At 38.1% G+C, this 22,830-nt stretch overlaps 1 protein-coding gene across 6 annotated transcripts in view; it reads left to right on the top strand.

Annotated features, from left to right (window-relative positions):
- The window catches only part of LOC117724966 (amine sulfotransferase-like), a 77,905-nt gene extending 57,677 nt beyond the window's left edge, over positions 1-20,228 (top strand). For 3 of the 6 annotated variants that reach the window (XM_076917046.1, XM_076917047.1, XM_076917043.1), the window contains 2 exons: positions 10,137-10,310; positions 19,585-20,228. In XM_076917046.1, the coding sequence (XP_076773161.1) occupies positions 10,137-10,310; positions 19,585-19,706 (296 nt within the window). In that variant the 3' untranslated portion in view covers positions 19,707-20,228. The remainder of the gene's footprint in view (positions 1-10,136; positions 10,311-19,584) is intronic. The other 3 variants (XR_013105440.1, XM_076917045.1, XM_034524972.2) reach the window with 1 other exon arrangement.
- The last annotated feature ends 2,602 nt before the right edge of the window (positions 20,229-22,830 follow it).

Consider the following 22,830-nt stretch of genomic DNA (forward strand, 5'->3'; position numbering starts at 1 on the left):
ATTACCAGACCAATTATCTGTTTTTTTTTTAAATTGGGTATTTTATTTATTTACCTTTCAGTGTTATCTCCTCTCCAATTCTCCCAAAACCACTTACCCCATTCACCCTCCTCCTATTACTATGAGGGTGTGCTCCCACCATCCTCCCATTCCCACCTCCCTGCTCTCCAATTCCCCAACACTAGGGAATCCAAACTTTCATCACCAAGACTGTCCACTTCCACTGATGCCAGGCAAGGTTATCCTCAACTACCTTTATAGGTGGAGCCATGAGTCTCTCCCTTTGTGTTCTCGGGTTGGAGATTTTAGAATGGCTACTCCAGCTTGTTTCTTAGGACCATTTGCTTGAAAAATTGTTTTCCAGCATTTTACTTTAAGGTAGAGTCTGTCTTTGTCACTGAGGTGGGTTTCCTGTATGCAGCAAAATGCTAGGTCTTGTTTACGTATCCAGTCCGTTAGCGTATGTCTTTTACTTGAGGAATTGAGTCCATTGATGTTAAGAGATATTAAGAAATAGTGATTGTTGTTTTCTGTTACTTTTGTTATTAGAGGTGGATTTATCTTTATGTGGCTATTTTCTTTTGGATTTGTTGGAAGAGGATTACTTTCTTGCTCTTTCTAGGGTATAATTTCCCTCCTTGTATTGGAGCTTTCCCACTATTATTCTTTGTAGTGCTGGGTTTGTAGAAAGATATTTTGTAAATTTGGTTTTGTCATGGAATATCTTGGTTTCTCCATCCATGGTAATTGAGAGTTTTGCTGGGTATAGTAGCCTGGGCTGGCATTTATGTTCTTTTAGGGTCTGTATGACACCTCTCCAGCATCTTCTCCTTTTTATAGTATCTGGTGAGAAGTCTGGTGTAATTCTAATAGGTCTGCTTTTATATGTTACTTGACTATTTTCCCTTACTGCATTTAATGTTTTCTTTGTTTTGTGCATTTGGTGTTTTGATTATTATATGATGGGAGATATTTCTTTTCTGGTCTAGTCTATTTGTTGTTCTATAGGCATCTTGTATGTCCATAGGCATCTCATTCGTCAGGTTGTGGAAGTTTTCTTCTATAATTTTGTTGAAGATATTTATTGGCCCTTTAAGTTGGGAACTTTCACGCTCATCTATACCTATTATCCTTAGGTTTGGTCTTCTCATTTTTTCCTGGATTTCCTGGATATTTTGTGTTAAGAACCTTTTGTTATTTTGCATTTTCTTTGACAGTTGTGTCAATATTTTCTATGGTACCTTCTGCACCTGAGTTTCTCTCTTCCATCACTTGTATTCTGTTGGTGATGCTTGCATCTATGACTCCTGATTTCTTTTCTAGGTTTTCTATCTCCAGGGTAGTCTCCTTTTGTGATTTCTTTACTGTTTCTACTTCCATTTTTATATCCTGGATGGTTTTGTTCAATTACTTCACCTGTTTGGTTGTATTCTCTTATAATTTTTAAAGGGATGTTTGTGTTTCCTCTTTAAGAACTTCTACCTGTTTACCTGTGTTATCCTTAATTTCTTTGAGAGTGTTATGTCCTTCTTAAAGTCTTCTCTTATCATCATTAGAAGTGATTTTAAATCTGAATCTTGCTTTTCTGGTGATATGAAGAATTCAGGACTTTCTAATGTCTGAGAACTAGGTTCCAATGATGCCAAGTACCCTGGGTTGCTGATGCTTATGTTCTTACACTTGCACTTGCCTTTCACCATCTGGATCTCCTTAGTGCTACCTGTCCTGTCTCTGACTGGAGCTTGTCTTTCCTATTATCTTGGTTGCTTCTATTTCTTTATGGGTTATAGGACTGTTTACATGGCTTGTCTGATCTGGATTTAACTTTAGTACCTGGCATTTGTCTAGAAAATTGTCCATTTCATCAAGATTTTCCAGTTTTGTTGAATATAGGCTTTTGTAGTAGCATCTGATTATTTTTTGATTTTCCACAGTTTCTATTGTTGTATAACCCTTTTTATTTCTGATTTTGTTAATTTGGATAATGTCTCTGTGCCCTCTGGTTAGTCTGGCTATGGTTTTTGTTTTTCTCAAAGAACCAGCTTTTTTTTTGTTGATTCTTTGTATAGTTCTTTTTGTTTCTACTTGGTTTATTTTAGCCCTGAGTTTAATTATTTCCTGCCTTCTACTCCTCTTGGGTGTATTTGCTTCTATTTTTCTAGAACTTTCATGTGTCCTTTTAAGCTGCTAGTGAATGCTTGCTCCAGTTTCTTTTTGGAGGCACTCAAAGTTATGAGTTTTCCTCTTAGTATTGTTTTCATTGTTTCCCATAAGTTTGGGTATCTTGTGTCTTCTTTTCATTAAATTTTAAAAAGTCTTCAATTTCTTTCTTTTGTTCTTTCTTGACAAAGTTATCACTGAGTTGGGTGTTGTTCATTTCCATGTGTATGTGGGCTTTCTGTTGTTCTTGTTGTTATTGAAGACCAGCTTTAGTCTGTGGTGATCTGATAGAATGCATGGGAATATTTCAATGTTCTTGTATCTGATGAGGCCTGTTTTGTGACTGATTATATGGCCAATTTTGGAGAAGGTACCATGCGGTGCTGAGAAGAAGGTATATTCTTTTGTTTTAGAATGAAATGTTCTGTAGATATCTGTTAAATCCATTTGGTCCATAACTTCTGTTAATTTCACTGTTTCTCTGTTTAGTTTCTGTTTCCATGACCTGTCCATTGATGAGAGTGAGGTGTTGAAGTCTCTCACTATTGTTATGTGATTTGCAATGTATGCTTTGAGCTTTAGTAAAGTTTTTTTATGCATGTGGGTGCCCTTGCATTTGGAACATAAATGTTTAAAATTGAGAGTTCTTCTTGGAAGATTTTAAATCTGAATCTTGATTTCCTAGTGATATGAGGAATTCAGGAGTTTCTAATGTGGGAGAACTAGTTTCTAATTATGCCAAGTACTCTGGGTTGCTTATGCTTATGTTCTTGTACTTGCCTTTCACCATCAGAATCTCCTTAGTGCTACCTGCCCTGTCTCTGACTGGAGCTTGTCTTTCCTATTATCTTGGTTGTATCAGAACAGTGTGGGGTGAGTGTTACTACTGGGGTTAGAGCTGAGACCCAATATCTACTCAGTGCTCAGGCATAGTCTGAAAGGAACCAGTGCTTCAGGCCAGGAGTAAATTCCTCAGTCCTAGAGTGTCCCAGTTACTCCTTGTTTGAGGTGGGTGTTGCTGTTCCCTTACCTAAAGTACTGCCTGGGTAGCTCCCCAGTGTCTAAACCACCAGCCTGGAAGAACATAGGGAAGGACCCATGACACCATCTGTATATGTAGGGGAGGATAGCCTTGTCAGGCATAGGTAGGAGAGGAGATCCTTGGTCCTATGAAGGCTGAACACCGAATGTGGGGGGGATCTGAGAATGGGGAGGTGGGAGTGAGGGTAGGTGGGGGCATATCCTCATAGAAGCAGAAGGAGGGGGATGGGATAGGAGGTTCCTGTGTGGTGGGGTTAATGGGGTAAGGGGATAAAATTTGAAATGTAACTATAATATCCAATAAAAAGGGAAAATAAAATAAAACAAAATGAATAGACTGGCATATGTTAGCAATATCTGTGAACAGTGAGGGTTTTTTTTTCTGGCTAGGTACTGTGCATGTTTTAGATTCATTCAATCCCCATAGGAACCATATTGTTGTGGGCTTGGTCTAATACTGCTTGTATTATGTTAATTTGGGTTCCCCAAATCGCACATAAGGCACTGAGGGTACTCTGCCCCTTGTTGGTTTTGGTTGGTAAACAAAGTTGGCAGCAGCCAATGGCTGGGCAGAGGGACAGAAGCAGACTTATAGGATTCCCAGGCAAGGGACAGAGGAAAAGAATGGAAGAGGGAGATCTGACACCCCAGGAGGAGAGGAGAGACACCAAATCTGAGAGATGCAGGATAGAGAACAAAGCCGACCTGTGGGAGCTGGGGGATCACTGTGGCCCATGAGGGCTGCATGTCTGGGTCTAGGGCAGTAAAGATGGAATATAGATTTTAATAATAAGTAGTAACATGGGAATATTAGAGGCAGTGGATTAGCCATGTAGAGGTTAGAAAGTGGCCCAGCCATTGAGCTCTTTTAGGCATATCAAAATATTTTAAAAAAAGATACTGCCTGGGTTAGAGCTCCTGGGAGGCCCTGCTTCCTCTGGGTTTTGTGAGATTGAGGGCAGAACTACTGCCTCCTCCTCCTCCTCCTCCTCCTCCTCCTCCTCCTCCTCCTCCTCCTCCTCCTTCTCCTCCTTTTTCTTTTTCCTCTCTCTCTCTCTTTCTCTCTCTCTGCAATACTGATGGCACTTGAGTTCCCAGAGAGGAGTCCAGGAATCATTGTGGACTCCTGACTTCCACATTTTCCCTGCCTTCTTCTGGGAGGGCTTGTTGGCAGAAATCTGGGCACCCATAACTAAGAAGCAAGATAGAATACCAGTTTTTGGATTTTAGACTTGAGGCATGTTGCATGGCTTAGTCCAGAAGAATTTTTTATTGGATATTTTATTTACATTTCAGATGCCATCCCCTTTCCCAATTCCCCTCCCTAGAAAACCCCTATCCCATGCCCCCTTTTCCTTTTTGTTTTTATACAATTTTAAAAAAATGTTAATCAAAGGCTTTATGAGTTTGGTAATGCTCAATCAGAAGTGTAACCCAATACCCAACCTAGATATATCAACTATCTTTGACTGGTGGAGACACGTGAACATCTGCCTCCATGTCCCCCCCTTCTCTCTCTTATCACCTAGCTTCTCTCCTTCTTCTCCTCCTCTCCTTTCTCCTTCTCTTTTTCTCACCTTAGCTCCTCCTACATATCACCCTTGCTGTTAAATAAAACTTTTCTCTCAAAATACAATTAGAGCATAATTATACCAGTTTGTACCAGTGAGGTACAAGATAGTTCTAATACCCAGTCCATCATTTTGTTGACTAACCAGAACCTCTGTCATCTCTCCTAACTAAAACACTTAGTTCTGAACCTGGCTTTTTTTCTTGGCTTTAGAATGAATGTCAGCTGAAAACCATCCAGTCAAATCTTTTCTCTTAAGGTAAATAGCCGGGATTGGCTATGAGACTATAAGTTTTCAACCCCGTCAGAAATCCAGAATGACTGAATTAACTGAAATTATGAGAAGTACAAAGCATAACTTCTAAAACTTAGCCAATTTATAGAGACTACTGAACACCTGGACAGTCCCTATACTACAAAACTTTGGAGCACCTGATCTTCAACCTTCTGGCCCAGGATCATCTGACAGACCTTAGTGATGCAGAATTATTAAGGGATGATTACTCTGTCTAGGCAGATATAATCAGTTGACTATTCTTCAAGTGTGTCCTTTTTTGGACAGTAATTTGTCTGTAGATGGAAAGAGGCATTAGTCCAGAAGAATTTTAATTTTTACTTCTGATCATTTAATTCAGGATATTATAAAGAGTCTATATTTGAAGTGCAGGAGGTTAATTGCTCTTTCCTTGTGTGTCATCATCTTTTAAAATAATTACACAACAATTCATATAACCTCACAATAATTATAATAGTGTCTTACTCACACTATCTTCTGTAATTATATTATCTATCAATAATTGAGATTTCACTTTCATTTTTTAAACAAAGTCTCATTCATGTGGCTCAGACTGGTTTTGAATTTAGTATGTGTAACTGACCATTACCTCCATATCTTAGTCCTGCCTCTACCTTCCAAATGATGGGAACAGAGGCATGAACAACCATATCCAGATAGTGTGGTCTCATTCTGTAACATTGTAAAGCAGGACTTAACATGTATCTTGATTACTTTAAGTTATTCATCCCCTATCCTGATGATGATGGACATTGAATTATACAAAATTTTAAAATGTTTTATTAAAGTTGCTCTAGATATTGATAATTTACAAAAATGCTTTTTTTCTCTTCTCTTATTTAACATTGTTTTTACTACTTATTCTCCAACTAAACTAAAGCTCTCCAATCCTCATATCAATATTAATTTGCTATCTATTCCAAATTCAAGAAATATTCTTTGTAAGTCAGATGTGACATCAGAAAATACCATGTTACTGTTTCCATTTTAAAAGTTTCTTAATATTTGTTATGAATATTTATCCTGAGTAATCACAGTAATCACAGTTCTGGTGCCCTTTGTGAACTTGACATCATTAATTGAAAGTCTTTCATTCTCATTCTTCACTAAAATAGTTAAATTCACAATGTTGAACTGTATTTTATATATATCATACATTTATATTTGGGTAATAAGTATTTAATTTTTAAAAGTTCCTGTATTATGACACTTAGCAATTGCAATTGTTTCTAGTCTTTACATTGCTTTTTAATTCTTTATTTCAATTACATTACACCAGGCATGGTGGTGGATGCATTTAATCCCAGCACTTAGGAGACAGAGATGGGTAGATCTCTGTGAGTTTGAGGCCAGCCTGGTCTACAGATTAAGTTCCAGGACAGCCAGGGCTACACAGAGGAACCCTGTCTCAACCTCCTCCCCCAAATATTTGTATATGCATATATATGAATATACATATATAATATGTATATTTATATATTTATGTGTAAAATCACTTTCCTCCTTCCGTTTACTATTTCTAAACCTTGCCATGATTTCTACTTCCAAATTCTCCTATGTGATGTTGTCACTCAATCTCAAAATGATGGTTTTATTTTGTTTTATATAGAAATGCATGTCATATATTCATATATATATATATATGTGTGTGTGTGTGTGTGTGCATACACATATATATGTGTGTTATGTGTATTCATATTATATATAATATATATCAATATTTAAATACAACTCACTGAGTTCTATTAATATGGGTTGTATCTATATAGTTTTAGGGCTAACCACTTTTTTTTCTTAAATTGGAAATTTTCTTTATTTACATTTCAAATGTTATTCCCTTTCTTGGTTCCCCTCCAGAAACCCCCTATCCCATCCCCATATCCTGCCTCTATGAGTGTGCTCCCTCATCTACCTACCCACTCCTGCTTTCCAGCTCTGGTATTCCCCTACACTGAGGCATTGAACCCCAACAGGACCAAGGGCCACTTCTCCCACTGATGTCTAACAAGGCCATTTTTTTTTGCCACATATGCTGCCAAAGCCATGGGTCCCTCCATGTGTACTCTTTGGTTGGTGGTCCAGTCCCTGGGGGCTCCAGGAGATGTGGCCAGTTGATACTTTTGCTCCCCCATGGGGCTGCAAACCCCCAGCTCCTTCAATCCTTTCTCCAACTTGTCCACCAGGGACCCTAAGGCTCAGTCCAATGGTTGGCTCTGAGCATCCACCTCTGTATTTGTCAGGCTCTGGCAGAGCCTCTCAGGAGACAGTTATATCAGACCTCTGTCAGCAAGCACTTCTTGGCATTTGCAATAGTGTCCAGGTTTGGCGACTATATATGGAATGGAACCTCAGATAGGGCAGTCTCTGGATGGCCTGTCTTTCAGTTTCTACTCCATAGATTATCTCCTTATTTACTCCTATGAGTATTTTGTTCCCCCTTTTATGAAGCACTAAAGCATCTACACTTTGGTCTTTCTTGTTCTTGAGCTTCATGTGATCTGTGAATTGTATCTTGGGCATTCCAAGTATTTGTGCTGATATCCATGTATCAGTGAGTGAATACCATGTGTGTTCTTTTGTGATTGAGTTACCTCACTTAGGATGATATTTTCAAGTTCCATCCATTTGCCTGTGAATTTTATTAAGTCATTGTTTTTAATAGCTGAGTACTATTCTACTGTGTGAATGTACCACACTTTTTGTATCCATTACATTGTTGAGGGACATCTGGTTTGTTTCCAGCTTCTGGCTATTATACATATGGCTGCTATGGACACAGTAGCACATAAATCCATATTACATGTTGGAACATTTTCTGGCTGTAGCTCAGCCCTCAGATAGTACTATGTCTAATTTTCTGAGGAACTGCTCACTGATTTCCAGAGTGGTTGTACCAGCTTGCAATTCCACCAGCAATGGAGGAGTGTTCCTCTTTCTCCACATGTTAACCAGCATCTTCTGTCACCTGAGCTTTTGAACTTAGCCATTCTGACTGGTGTGAGGTGGAATCTCATGGTTGTTTTGACTTGCATTTCCCTGATGACTAAAGATGTTGAACATTCCTTTAGGTGTTTCTTGGCTATTTGTGTTTCCTCGGTTAAGAATTCTTTGTTTAGCTCTGTTCCCCAATTATTTAATAGGATTATTTGGTTCTTGGTTGTCTAACTTCTTGAGTTATTTGTATATATTGGATATTAGTCCTCTATTGGACGTAGGATTGTTAAAGATCTTTTTCCAATCTGTTGGTTGCCATTTTGTCCTATTGACAGTGTCCTTTGCCTTACAGAAGCTTTCCAATTTTATGAGGTCCCATTTGTCAATTCTTGATCTTAGAACATAAGCCGTTGGTGTTCTGTTCAGGAAGTTTCCCCTGTGCCCATATGTTTGAGGCTTTCCCCCCATTTTCTCTTCTATTAGATTCAGTTTATCTGGTTTTATGTGGAGACCCTTGGTCCACTTAGACTTGAGCTTTGTACAAGGAGATAAAAATGGATCAATCTGCATTCTTCTACATGCTGACCTCCATGCTGGGTCCTGTTTACATATCCAGTCTGTTAGTCTTTGTCTTTTTATTGGAGAATTGAGTCCAGAGATGTTTGAGATATTAAGAAATAGTGATTGTTGCTTCCTGTTAATTTTGTTGTTAGAGGTGGAGTTATGTTTGCTTGGGTATCTTCTTTTCAATTTGTTGAAAGATTATTTCTTGCTTTTTCTAGGGTGTAGTTTTCCTCCTTGTGCTAGAGCTTTCCATTTATTATTTTTTATAGGCCTGGATTTGTTGAAAGGTATTGTGTAAATTTGTATCTTTTGTTATGGAACATCTTGTTTTCTCCATCTGTAGTATCTAATAGTTTTGCTGGGTATAGTAGCATGGGCTGATGTTTATGTTCTCTTAGGGTCTATATGATATCTGCTTAGGTAGATTTCATAGTCTCTAGTGAGAAGTCTGGTGTAATTCTGATGGTGTGATTTTTTTATATGTTACTTGATATTTTTCTATTACCACTTTTAATATTCTTTCTTTTTTGTACATTTGGTGTCTTGACTATTATGTGACAGGAGGAATTTCTTTTCTGGTCCAGTCTATTTGGAGTTCTGTATGTTTTTTGTATGTTCATGGGCAACTCTTTCTTTACCTTAGGGAAGTTTTCTTCTATAATTTTGTTGAAGACATTTACTGTCCATTTAATTTGGGAATCTTTACTCTCTTCTATACCTATTATCCTTATGTTTTTCTTCTCATTGTGTCATGAATTTCCTGCGTGTTTTGGGTTAGGAATTTTTTGCATTTTGCATTTTCTTTGACTGTTGCAATGTTTCCATGGCATCTTCTGCCCCTGGGATTCTCTCTTTTATCTGTTTTATTCTGTTGGTATTGCTTGCATCTATGACTACTGATCTCTTTCCTAGGTTTTCTATATCCAGGGATGTCCCCCTTTGTGATTTCTTTATTGTCTCTATTTCCACTTTTGATCCTGCATGGTTGTGTTCAGTTCCTTCACCTGTTTGGTTGTGTTTTTATGTAATTCTTTAAGGGATTTTTGTGTTTCCTCTTTAAGGGCTTCTATGTGTTTATTTGTGTTCTGTACTTCTTTAAGGGAGTTATTTATGTCTGTCTTAATGTCCTCTATCATTATCATGAGATATGATATTAAATCAGAGTCTTGCTTTTCTCATGTGTTCCAGTATCCAGGGCTTGCTGTGGTGGGAGAACTGGGTTCTGATGTTGCCAAGTAGCCTTGAGTTTCGTTGCTTATGTTCTTGTCCTTTCTTCTTGCCATCTGGTTATCTCTGGTGTTAGCTGGTCTTGCTGTCTCTGACTGTGGCTTGTCCCTCCTGCAAGCCTGTGTGTCAGCACTCCTGGGAAACCAGTTCACTTTGAGAGGAATTTTGGTATGGAGAGCTGTGGCACATTTTCAGCTCCAGAGTGCAGATAAAAACTGGAAGGATTCTGTCCCCAGCTGTTCCTTGGTTCCCGTGTCCTGATGTCTCTGGGCTTGTCTTTCTTGGGCCAGAAATTTTAGCAGAAGTGTAGTCTCACCTGTTCTCACATGTGTGTTGCACTCCTAGGAGACCAGCTCTCTCCCAGCAGTATTTGGGTATGGAGAGCTGTGGCACAGGGTCAGCTCTGGATGCAGAGAAAAACCAGAAGGATTCTGTCACACACTGCTCCTCATTTCTTGTGTCCTAACATTTCTGGTGGGTCCCTTGGAGCAAAAGTGGTAGTTTTACCTGTGCTCACAGGTAAGTCAGCACTCCTGAGAGACCAGTTCTCTCCCTGCAGTATTTGTGTATGGAGCTCTGTGACACAGAATCAGCTGCACATGCAGATAGAAAACTGTAAAGATCTCTCTCTCTCTCTCTCTCTCTCTCTCTCTCTCTCTCTCTCACTCTCTCTCTCTCTCCCTCTCTCAGTCCACTGGTTACCCCTTTCCATTCTGCCCTCTGATAGTTCCTAATTCCGTTCCTCCTCCCCTACTCCCAACTATACCTTGCCTGTACCCCACCACACCTCCCCATTCCCCCAGGCCTCAAGTCTCTCAAGGGTTAGGTGCATTTGATGACAGACCAGGCAGTGCTCTGCTGTGTATGTGTTGGGGGACTTGGATCATCTAGTGTATATTGTCTGATTGTTGCCTCAGAATCAGATAGACCTCAGGGGTCCAGGTTAGTTGAGACTGCTTATCTTCTTATAGTATCGCCCTCCTTTTTTTTGCTTCTTCCAGCCTTTTCCTAATTCAACCACAGGAGTCCCTGGCTTCTGTCCATTGGTTGGATGTAAGTATCTGCTTCTGTCTTAGTCAGCTGTTTAGTGGGCCTCTAAGAGGACAGCCATGCTAGGCTCCTGTCTGTAAGTGCATTATAGCATCAGTAATATTGTTAGACCATGGAGTCTCCTCTTGAGATGGGTCCCAATTTAGGTTGGTCACTGTACCTTCTTTCCCTCCTCTTCTCCATTTTTATTGGATATTTTATTTATTTACATTTTAAATGTTATACTTTTTTTCTTGGTTTAGTTTTCCCTTCAGAAACCCCCACCCTATTCTCCCTTCTCATGCTTCTATGAGGGTGCTCTTCCACCCACCCACCCACTCCTGCCTCCCTGCCCTGGCATTCTCCTACCCTAGAGCATCCAGCCTTTCCAGGACCAAGGGCCTCTCCTCCCATTTAGACACGGACAATTCTGAGTCAGAAGTTTTAACTGTGGGATGGCATCCCCATCCCTCCACTTGATGCCCTGTCTTTCTACTGGAAACTTGTAGATTCTACAAGTTTCTTCTCCCCACTGTTGGGCACTTCATCTAAGGTCCTTTCCTTTGAGTCTAGAGATTCTCTCACTTCCCAAGTCTCTGGTACATTCTAGAGTGTCTCTTCCACCTCCCAACTCATGAGGTTGTATGTTTCCATACATCCTCCTGGCTCTCAGGGCTTCACTCCTGGTCCTTCCCACATACCTATGTTCCTTTTTCCCTGGCCCTCCCCCTTTCACCCATTTTGCTTCCTCCGTCTGCCCTCTGTTTTTTTCTCTCTCCCTAGTGAGATTGAAGCATCGTCACTTGGTTACTTTTTTTTTTTTTTTTTTTTTTTTTTTTTTTTTTTTTTTTTGGTTTTTCGAGACAGGGTTTCCTGGCTGTCCTGGAACTCACTTTGTAGACCAGGCTGGCCTCGAACTCAGAAATCCACCTGCCTCTGCCTCCCAAGTGCTGGGATTAAAGGCATGCACCACCACCACCCGGCGTCACTTGGTTACTAAGGCTTGTTAACCTTTTTGAGTACATTGGATTGTATCCTGAAAATTCTATGCTTTTTTGGCTAATATTCACTTATTAATAAGTTCCTACCATGCATGTCCTTTAGGGTCTGATATACCTCACTTAGGATTATATTTTCTAGTTCCATTCATTTGCCCACAAAGCACATGATGTCCTCATTTTTAATAGCTGAATAGTATTTCATTGTGAAAATGAACCATATTTTCTGTATGTATTCTTCCATTAAGGGACATTTGGATTGTTTCCAGCTTCTGGCTATCACAAATAAGGCTGTTATGAACATGGTGTAGCACTTGCCCTGTGGCATGGTGGGACATATTTTGGTTATATGCCCAGGAGTGGTATAACTGTGTCTTTAAGTAGATCTATTTCCAATTTTGTGAGGAAATTGATTTCCAGAGAGGTTGTACCAGTTTGCAGTCCCACCAGCAATGGAGGAGTTTTCTTCTTTCTCTGCATTCTTGCCAACATGTGCTGTCACCTGAATTTTTGATCTTAGCCATTCTCATTGGTGTAAGGTGGTATCTCTGACTTGTTTTGATTTGCATTTTCCTGATCATGAAGGACTTTGCATATTTCCTTATGTGTTTTTCAGCCATTCAAGATTCTTCTGTTTTGAATTCTCTGCTTCTTAGTTCTATACCCCGTTTTTTCATTGGTTTTTTTTTTTTTTTTTTTTAGGTTAGCTCAAGGAGTTCTTTATATATTTTGGATATTAGCCCTCTATCAGATGTGGGGTTAGTGAAGATTTTTCCTATTCTGTAGGTTGCTGCTTTGTCCTAATGACTATGTCCTTTTCCTTACAAAAGCTTTTCAGTTTCTTGATGTCCCATTTGAGCCATTGGAGTTCTGTTTAGGAAATTCCCCCCAATTCCACCTCCAGGTCATAGTTTGAGGCTTTTTCCCAATTTCTCTTCTATTAGATTCAGTATATCTGGTTTTACATTGAGGTTTTTGATCCACTTGTACTTGAGCTTTGTGCAAGGTGACAAATATGGGTTTATTTTCATTTTCTACACACTGACTTCCAGTTAGACCAGCACCATTTACTGAAGATGTTTTCATATCATCTGCAAATAGTAATACCTTGAATTCTTCTTTGCCAATTTGTATCCCCTTGATCTCCTTTTGTTTTCTTATTTCTGTGGCTAGAACTTTGAGCACTATATTGAATAGATATGGGGAGGGTGGACATCCTTGCTTGTTCCTGATTTAATCTGATTGCTTCAGGTATCTGTCCATTTAATTTGATAATGGCTGTTGGTTTGCTATATGTTGCTTTTATTATGTTTAGTTAAGAACCTTGAATTCTTGATCTGTCCAATACTTTTAACATTAAGAAGTGTTGTATATTGTCGAATGCTTTTTCAACAGCTAATGAGATGATCATGTGATTTTCTTCTTTTAGTATGTATATATAGTGGATTGCATTAATGGATTTTCATATATTGAACCATCCTTTCATCCCTGGAATGAAACCTACTTGATCATGGTGAATGATCATTTTGATGTTTTTTTGGATGTGGTTTGTGAGAATTTTACTGAGTATCTTTGCGTAAATTTTTATAATCAAAATTGGTTTGATCTGAAGTTCTCTTTCTTTGTTAGATCTCTGTGTGGTTTAGGTATCAAAATAATTGTGGCAACATAGAATGGATTAGGCAGGGTTCCTTCTGTTTCTATGTTATGAAATAGTTTGAGGAGTATCACCATTAGCTCTTCTTTGGAAGTCTGTAAAATTCTGTACTAAAGGGATCTGGTCCTTGGCTTTTTTTTTGTTGGGAGGTTTTTAGTGAATTCCTCTGTCTCTCTAGGGAATATGGGCTTGTTTAGACATTTTTCCTGGTCTTGATTTAACTTTGAAACATAATATCTGTCTAGAAAATTATTCATTTTATCTAGATTTTCTAGTTTTGTTGTATATAGGCTTTTGTTGTAGAATCTGATGGATTTTTAAAATTTTCTCAGTTTCTGTTATGTCTCCCTATCCATTTCTGATTTTGTTAATTTGGATACTGTCTCTAGGCCCTTTAGTTAGTTTGGCTAGGGGCTTATATATCTTGTTGATTTTCTAAAAGAACCAGCTTCTGGGTTTTGCTGATTCTTTGTATTGTTCTCTTTGTTTCTATTTGGTTGGTTCAGCCTTGAGTTTGACTGTTTCCTGCCTTCTACACCTCTTGGGTGTGTTCACTTCTTTTTCTTCTAGGTCTTTCAGGTGTGGTGTTAAGTTGGTAGTGTAGGATCGCTCCAATTTCTCTATGAGGGCACTTAGTGCTATGAATTTTCCTCTTAGCACTGCTTTCATTGTGTTCCATAAGTTTTGGTATGTTGTGCCTTTATTTTCATTGAGTACTAAAAAGAAAGTTTTTAATTTATTTATTTCTTCTATGACCAAATTATCATTGAATAGAGAGTTATTCAGTTTCCATGGCTATGAAGTGTTTGGTTGTTGTTGTTGGCCTGTGGGGATCTGATAGGATGCATGGAATTATTTCAATCTTTTTGTATCTGTTGAGGCTTGCTTTGTGACTGATTATATGGTCAGTCTTGGAGAAGGTATCATGAGGTGCTGAGAAAAAGGTATATTCTTTTGTTTTAGGGTGGCATGTTCTATATATATATATATCTGTTAAAGCCATTTGGTTCATAACCTCTATTAGTTTCACTGTATCTATGTTTAGTTTCTATTTCAAGGACTTGTCCATTGGGGAGAGTGTGGTGATGAAATCTCCCACTATTATTGTGTGGTGGTTAATGTGATTTTTGAACTTTAATAAAGTTTCTATTAAGAAAGTGTATATCCTTGAATTTGGGGCATAGATGTTCAGAAGTGACACTTTCTCTTGATGATTAAAAATATATTTCATTGTATATTAGGATTTCAAATTCTACTTGTTTCTTGAGATCATTTGCTTGGAAGACTTTTTTCCAGCCTTTAACTCTGAGGTAATGTTTGTCTTTGTCACTGAGGTGTGTTTCTTGTATGCAGCAAAATGCTGGATCCTGCTTGCATATGCAGTCTGTTACCTTATGTCTCTTTATTGGGGAATTGTGTCCATTGATATTGAGAGATATTAAAGACAGATGATTCTTAGTTCCTGTTATGTTTATTGTTAGAGGTAGCATTACGTGTATGTGATTCTCTCGTTTTGCTTTTGTTGTGACATGATTAATATCTTGTTTTTTCTATGGTGTAGGTATCTTCCTTATTTTGGAGTTTTCCTTCTAGAATCCTCTATAGGGCTGGATTGGTAGATAGATATTGTTTAAATTTAGTTTTGTCCTGGAATATTTTTGTTTCTCCTTTTATGAATATTGAGAGTTTTGCAAGGCATAGTAGCTTGTTTTGGCATTTGTGTTCTCTTAGGGTCTGCATGACCTTTGTCCAGGCTCTTCTGGCTTTTAGTGTCTCTGTTGAGAAGTCTGGTGTAATTCTGATAGGTTTGCCTTTATATGTTACTTGGCATTTTCTCTTACAGCTTTTAATATTCTTTCTTTGTTCTATGCATTTGGTGGTTTGAGTATTATGTGATGAGAAGATTGTCTTTTCTAGTTCTATATTTTCTTTTAATGTTCTGTAGGCTTCTTACATATTTATGGCCATCACTTTCTTTATTTTGGGGATGTTTTCTTCAGTGATTTTATTGAAGATGTTTTTGGTTCCTTTGAGCTGTGAATTTTCACTTTCTTTTATTCCTATTATTCTTAGGTTTGGTTTTTTTATTATATCCTGGATCTTCTGGATGTTTTTGGTTAAGAGATTTTTCTGTTTTGAATTTTCTTTGACAGTTTTGTCAATATCTTCTAAGGTATCTTCTACACCTGAGGTTCTCTTTTTTATCTCTTGTATTTTGTTGTTGATGCTTGCATCTTTAGTTCCTGACCCCTTTTCTAGGTGTTTCATTTCCAGGGTTGCCTCCATTTGTATTTCTTTATTGTTACTACTTCTACTTTTAGGTCTTGGACAACTTTGTTCAATTCTTCTTCTGTTTGATTGTTTTCTTTTTTTGTAATTCTTTAAAGGGTTTGTTTGTTTCCTCTTTAAGGGTTTTTTACCTGTTTACTTGTGTTTTCCTATATTTCTTTCAGTGACTTATTTACATCCTCCTTAAAGATGTTGTTATCTTCATGAGATAGGATTTTAGGTCAGCATTCTGGTTTTCTGGTGTGTTGGTGTATCCAGGGCTTGCTGTAGTGAGATACCTGGGTTCTGATGGTGCCAAAGTATATTGGTTTCTGTTGTTTATGGTCTTGTGCTTGCCTCTCACCATCTGATTATCTGTGGTGTTAGCTGGTCTGGTAGTCTCTTTCTGGAGCCTGCCTCCTGTGTCCCTGGGTTGCTGCAGGTCTTCTGGTAGGCCTGTGGCCATGGCTTTAGCAGGATTTCTGGGGGACCTTTAGACTGTGCTGTCTTCAGAAGAACAGAGAATCTGATGGTCTTCCCAGGTAGAAGGCACATCCCAGAAAGTGAGTAGGGTTTGTGTTGACAGTAAAGTTTGGGGTGAAGGTGGGTCCTGAGTCTACTGAGCTCCTCAGGGTTTCCAGCTGCTCTGGTTATTTGCAAGGGTACCTTACTTTTGGCCTGGCTGTTGCAGACCTCCTGGGGGGCCTTCAGACTGTGGGATCTTCAGAAGAACAGACATGCTGATGGTCTGCCCAGGCAGTGGCCTAACTACTTTGTATTCCTTAACCAACTAGGGGGCTCATTACTAGGAGAGGTGAATTCTTCTTTTAACAGCAATTAATAGTTGCCTGTACCTCTTTTTTTAAAAAAATCTTTTTATTGATTCTTTATGAATTTCACCTAATGCATCCCAATCCAATTCACAGTTATATTTATTCATATTAGTTAAAAGAAGAAAAGAAAGCTTTCCATGGAAGCTGTAGTGTGTCATGGTGTTTCATACAGTATGCACTTTTGTCCAAACAGCTTTACTTGCTAATGTTCATTACAATGAGTCTTTGGTCTGGTTTGAGGAATCTGGTTTCTGCTACATTATCAATACTTGATTCTCATCTAGACTCCTCTCAGATATTCTGTTACTACCCTATGTCATGGAGATCCTATATGTTTGGATCTACAACTCCTTCATATTCTATAGCAGTTTGTAGATGGGGTAGATGTAGGGGTGGACTAACTCAAAGCCCACTATCTGGCCCTGGGTGGAAGCTCTCTTGGTCCTTCAACCATCTCTCCTGTACCCACACCACCAGAGCCAGCTCTACTATATTGCCCTGCTGAGGTGCAAGTTTATTCTCCCAATGGTGCAGCCAGTTTAGGGCAAGACTAGCTCTCCTGCTCTCACATCTTCAGCTGCTCACCTGGGCTACCACCACCAGGGTCAGATTTCTTATGCTGCCCATAAAGTGCAGGCCTGCTGTCCTGAGTGCTGAAGCCAATGAAGGGTAGGAACAGTTCTTCTGCTTTCATGTCCTTGGGGCCAACTCACTCACCTGCTGCAGGCATAAGAAGGGGTTATAGCTTTCCCGCATCTACACCTGCTCTTAGGTGTAGATTAGGAACTGTTGGCTCACCAGCAGTCTTGCCACTAGGGCCAGTTTTACTGTGCTGTGGAGGTGGGGTGCAGACTTGCTCTACCAAATAGTGTAGCTGTAGCTGGTGTGAGATGGGGCCAGTTCTTTGGCACTTACACCACATGAGTCAGCTTTCCAATGCTGTCAAGGCAAGGGGTGGAACCATGTCTTCCACTGCAGGCAAGGGGGCCTGTAGTTCTTGATGTAGAGGTGGGATGGTTGAAATTTTTAATTTTCTTATTAGCACATCTATTGATATCATAATTGTTCAGGTGTTTCCATAAGCAGCTATGTTGTTGAAATATCAGGAATATCTCTTCTCTTATAGCTTCTCTGTGATTTTTAGAAGGCACAATTATTACCCATAAACACTTTTGGTTCACTTTTCACAATGCTCCCCGAGTCTTAGATATATAATTCGTGTTATTGGTGTGTTTATTATACATGAGCACAACAGTAGCCATTGATCTCTGCATTATGGACTGTTATAGTTTTTTATAATAACCTCTGTTTGCTATAGAGAATATCCTGCTTGTAAGAGAAATTTCTTTGGTGACTGGTGAGAGCTACATTTATCTATGTTATATGAATATGCTTTAAATTTTGAGTATGAATTATTCTCATTTATTAAATTGGTGGTATTAGTTCTTTTCTAAGAACTATAACCTTCTTTATCAGGGTGTCACATGCTTTTGATCCCAGCACTCCAGAGTCATAGGTAGGCCTTTCTCTGAGATCAATAAGCCACGGCCACACAAAGAAACCATGCCTGAAAACCCAAGAAGTAAAAAGTAAAATAAAATCCATTGCCTTACAAGTCGTAGGATGTTAGCTCTTCACAGAAATGCAGGCTTGATTCAACATGTAAGTTTATAAATGTAATCAGTCATATAAATGAACTTAGTGAGAAAAAATAACATGATTATCCCAATAGATGCATAAAAAGCCTTTGACAAAACTGAACACACTTTCATGAAAAAAGCTATAAAGTGTAGAACTTTTAGGAACATACTTCAACTTAATAAAGAGTATATATGCCAAGCCCAAGCCAATATCCTAAACTGAGAAACATTTTAAGCTATTCCATTAAAATAAAGAATTACACAGGGCTGCCAACTATACCCACTGTTTTTAAATACAGTCCCTGAAGACATAGCTAAAGCACTAAGACAAGAGAAAGAAATTAAAGAGATATAGAAAGGGAGAAAAGAAGTCACATCATCCCTATTTATATGATATGATATTGTATCAAAAATTCATTAGAAAGCCTGTATTAATAAAATTTTGAAGAGATGCAGGAGACAAAAGCAACTCACAAAAACCAGTAGCCTTTCTACATAACACCAACAAAATCATGCTGAGAAAGAGATTATCAGTATAATCTCATTTATATGAGATCCAAAGGCAATAAGCCATCAGGAAAGAACCTAACCCAAAAGCTGGAAGAGTTTTTTGAAAAACATTTAAGTCTGTGAGGACTTTCAGGAAGATATTTGAAAATAGTAAGACTGCCCATGTTCATGGATTGGCAGAATTAATATAGAGAAATGACCATCTTACCAAAACAATGTATAGATCCAATGTAATTTCAATCAAAAGTCCCACAACTTTCTTCCCAGAAATGTAGAAAAAGGCATCTTAAAATTAATATTTTACTAAAAAATCTGGATAGTTAAAGTAGTCATGACTACCATCACCAACAATAAAATAATGGAGGGATTTCCATTTCAGACTTCTAAGTACATTATAGAAATATAATAATAAAAACAGTATGACACTTACACAAAATAGACATATAGCCAAATGGTACAAAATAGAAGACCCAAACATGAACATGTGTAACTACAGCCATGTGAAATGTTGTATTTTATTGGTTAAAATGTGTGGTTAGTATGATGCTTGACATATGGTAAAATACACTTCAAAATTTTCATGTATTTATATTTGTTAAAGTTTTTATTTTTTCATAAAGATTGGTTATGATTTGTCAGCTAATATATGAGACAATGAAGTACTGGATTGTTTAACATGTTATTGCATACATTTCTTTTACTGAATATTCTTCTATAAAAATTGAGGTATGAAACTCTACAGAGAAGTCATAATCAATTTATTTGGGTTGGAGAATATACTGAGGTTGATAAGAGTGACCTTTGCTTTGAATGTTCCATATACTTACACCTATGCTGTCCCTGTCCTTATTCTATTAGGTACCATAGGAGACTGGAAAAACCATTTGACTGTGGAGCAGAATGAAAGATTTGACATGATATTCAAGAAGAATATGAAAAACTTTCCCTTGAAGTTTATCTGGGATATAAATGAGCAATAAAAGTCTAATGTCAGCCTAAAATAAACACAATTAAGAAAAAATTCCATTCAGAAGAATACATGCTTTAATATCAACATTAATATCTTCTATATTTTAATCATTAAATACCAAGCTTTATTAAGGATCAAAATGAATAAGCTATATCTTGGCTACATTGAGATTAAAAAATGATTTTTCAAATTTCAAAATTACAATAGTTTGGGTTCTAGCTAGCAACTGTATTGTGTACTAATGTTATAAATTATGGTGCTTTCTGATATAGAAAAATGTCTACAAGGAGTAGTTTGCAATGCAGTTTTTTCTTATCATCTACAATACAATTTTGGATGAAGAAACATTAAACAACTTCTCATTATTCCAATAAAACTTTAACTTTCACTGAGTCAAGAATGTGTGAGTTTTTAATTTGGAAAATTATACCTGAGCATTGAATAAAGGCAGAATAGCCACTTAGGTTAAGAACTAGAAAAGAAGAAAGATGTACTCATCTCCTTAATAAAGTATAAACTTTTTGTTGATGAATTGTGTTCTTTGATGAGTTTTGTATTTTTACACAATAGATTTTATTACTAATTTTACCAAAATTTGTGAATAATGCACTTAAGATTTAATTTTGTCGTTTGCCTCTGTTTGGCTGCTTGTGGGCTGGGAGTCCCTGCAGTGGGCGGTGGCATAGGGGACACTCAGTGGCTTCTCACCAAACAGCAGAACCTGAATGATGCCTATGGGCCATCCAGCAACTTTCTTGAGATCTATGTGAGCAACCCACAGACCATGGTGGTCGGCCAGGGCTGCTTCACCACCTAAGAGATCAGAGGACAAATCTTCCTATCTTCAAGCTGAAGGAATCTGCTGTTAGAAGAAGATAAGGTGACTTTGAGTGGCTTTGAAGCAAACTGGAATGAGGAAGGTTGTTGTTCCTCCACTCCCTGGGAAAGCATTTTTGTGGCAGCTTCCTTTTAGAGGAGACAATGAAATAATATTTGATGACAATTTCATTGAGGAAAAGAAGCAAAGGGTGGAACAGTTCATAAACAAGGTTGCTGGTCATCCTTTGGCCCAGAATGAATGTTATCTTCACATGTTTTTACAGGATGAAATTATAGATAAAAGCTATATTGCACCTAAAATAAGACATGTCTGCATTTGGCAAGAAGAAGCAAAACCCAAGACCATCAGTGATTCAACCACACCAATGAAGAAGTTGCAACTAACTTAGCATGCTGCGCAGTCACTGGTATAACATGCCCTGGGTATCCAACACTTCCATGCTCCCTTCCATTCTCTTTGTTTTGGCAATTGACAAGATGTTAATTTGCTTTAGTAAAAACTCCCTTGCTCTAGCCTTCTTTCTAAGTAGCTCTTCTTGGTGTGTCCTTGTGCACACTGTAGCCTCCCAGCCCTGTAGAACCTGCAGTGTCCTGACTAAAGCTGCTGACTTGTTCTCACTTACAGTTCCTGGGTCTGTTTGTTTCTTGAATCTGATTGACTAAAGTATTTCTCCCCCACCCCTTGATGTGTGATGGGACCACTTGGTACTAATTTATGTGCAGGAGCACAAAACCATTTGTCTCCAGTGCCACCCATAGGAGGTAAACTTTGTGTGCAGAATGTGTCTTTCTTCTGGCCTATAATCCCCTTCACATAAATGATTAATGAGGAAAATCTTTATATTCTGTATAAAAACAAAATCAAATTTATATACTAAAATCATTTGTCTACAATTTATGTTGTTTTCAAATAAAAATTGAAATGCAAAAAAGATTTCATTTTGCTTTTAAATATAATGTTATTGATACTGTGAACTAAATTTTAATTTCTCTGTATTCATTTGGGTGTGTGTGTGTGCATGTATGCATGTGTGGGTGTATGTGTGTGAATATATTGAGTAAGTTTCAATAGACTTACACCTGCGGAACCCAGTAGTCACAATGCCCTTGCAACTGCACAGCCAATGTAGCCCTACAACACCTGTCTGAGCAAGCAATGTGACAATCTTTGTTAGACAGACCACAAAGGTGAATGCCCAAACAGTCCCAATCAGCAGTAAAAGCCTGGAAGTTCCCTGAAGAGACATTGGCCCCTCTCTGCAATGAAAGCCTGGAAACACTGGTTCTGATATCAGGAAAGGAATCATCATCATCATCATCATCATCATCAGCAGCAGCAGCAGCAGCAGCAGCAGCAGCATCAGCAGCAAGATGGCAAATTATCTGAGTGCCAAGAGAACAAATGAAGGAATGATTTTGCTTCTTCCATACCACTGTATCTGCAGTACTTAGGATGTTGACACAATTGGGGAGAGTCTTTCATTCAACCATGGCAGGACACTTAGTTTGTAGATGCATTCTCCTCAAATATTTTCATATATTTATGGGAAGTGGACATTAAAACCAACCATAATAATAGCCATTCTTGATTCCAGTTAATGTGTTTAGGCCTCAGTTTGTCAATGATATGGATGTTTGTGTTATGCACACCCATGATGAAGGTCAAGAAACTGCAATATTAGAGAAGTCTGGGGCAGAGCAGAAAGAGAGATGAATATAGTTGATATTTGAAGGGAGGACATACGTAGGTGTTAAATAGTGTCTATCAATGTCCCTGAGTGAGGGAGTTTTTTGACTCAATACCAATAAATAAATAAATAAATAAATAAATAAATAAATAAATAAGAGAAGAAACAAGACAAGAAAATGTGTTTAAGAAGCATAGGAGATAACAAAAAATTAGAGACAGGGGTTGTAGAAACAGAAATAATAGATATATTTTAGAAGAGACTGTTTAGTGAGATTTTAGATTTCTAGTAGCTTTCAAAATTCCTAGCAGAATCTTGGTATCAAGAGAGTTCTTGGTTCATGTGATAAATGGGGATTGCACAATGGATTTTCAGGTGCAATGAAGATATAAGGCATAGAGTCCCAGAGGAGCTTGACTGCACTTATCACACAATGCCATTGGGCAGGTGCTGGGCTTCAGAGAAGCACTGAGCACTGCTCTAGAGAGTGGGAAAGAACAGTCTAAAATATGAAAAAGCTGAAGCTGGTATTCCCAAACTTACAGGTATCTAGTTATTGCTTGAAAACCACACAGAGAAGTCAGGAAAGAACTATTTGAGGTCAAT

This window comes from Arvicanthis niloticus, chromosome 20 (genome assembly GCF_011762505.2).
Source record: "Arvicanthis niloticus isolate mArvNil1 chromosome 20, mArvNil1.pat.X, whole genome shotgun sequence".
NCBI lineage: Eukaryota > Metazoa > Chordata > Mammalia > Rodentia > Muridae > Arvicanthis > Arvicanthis niloticus.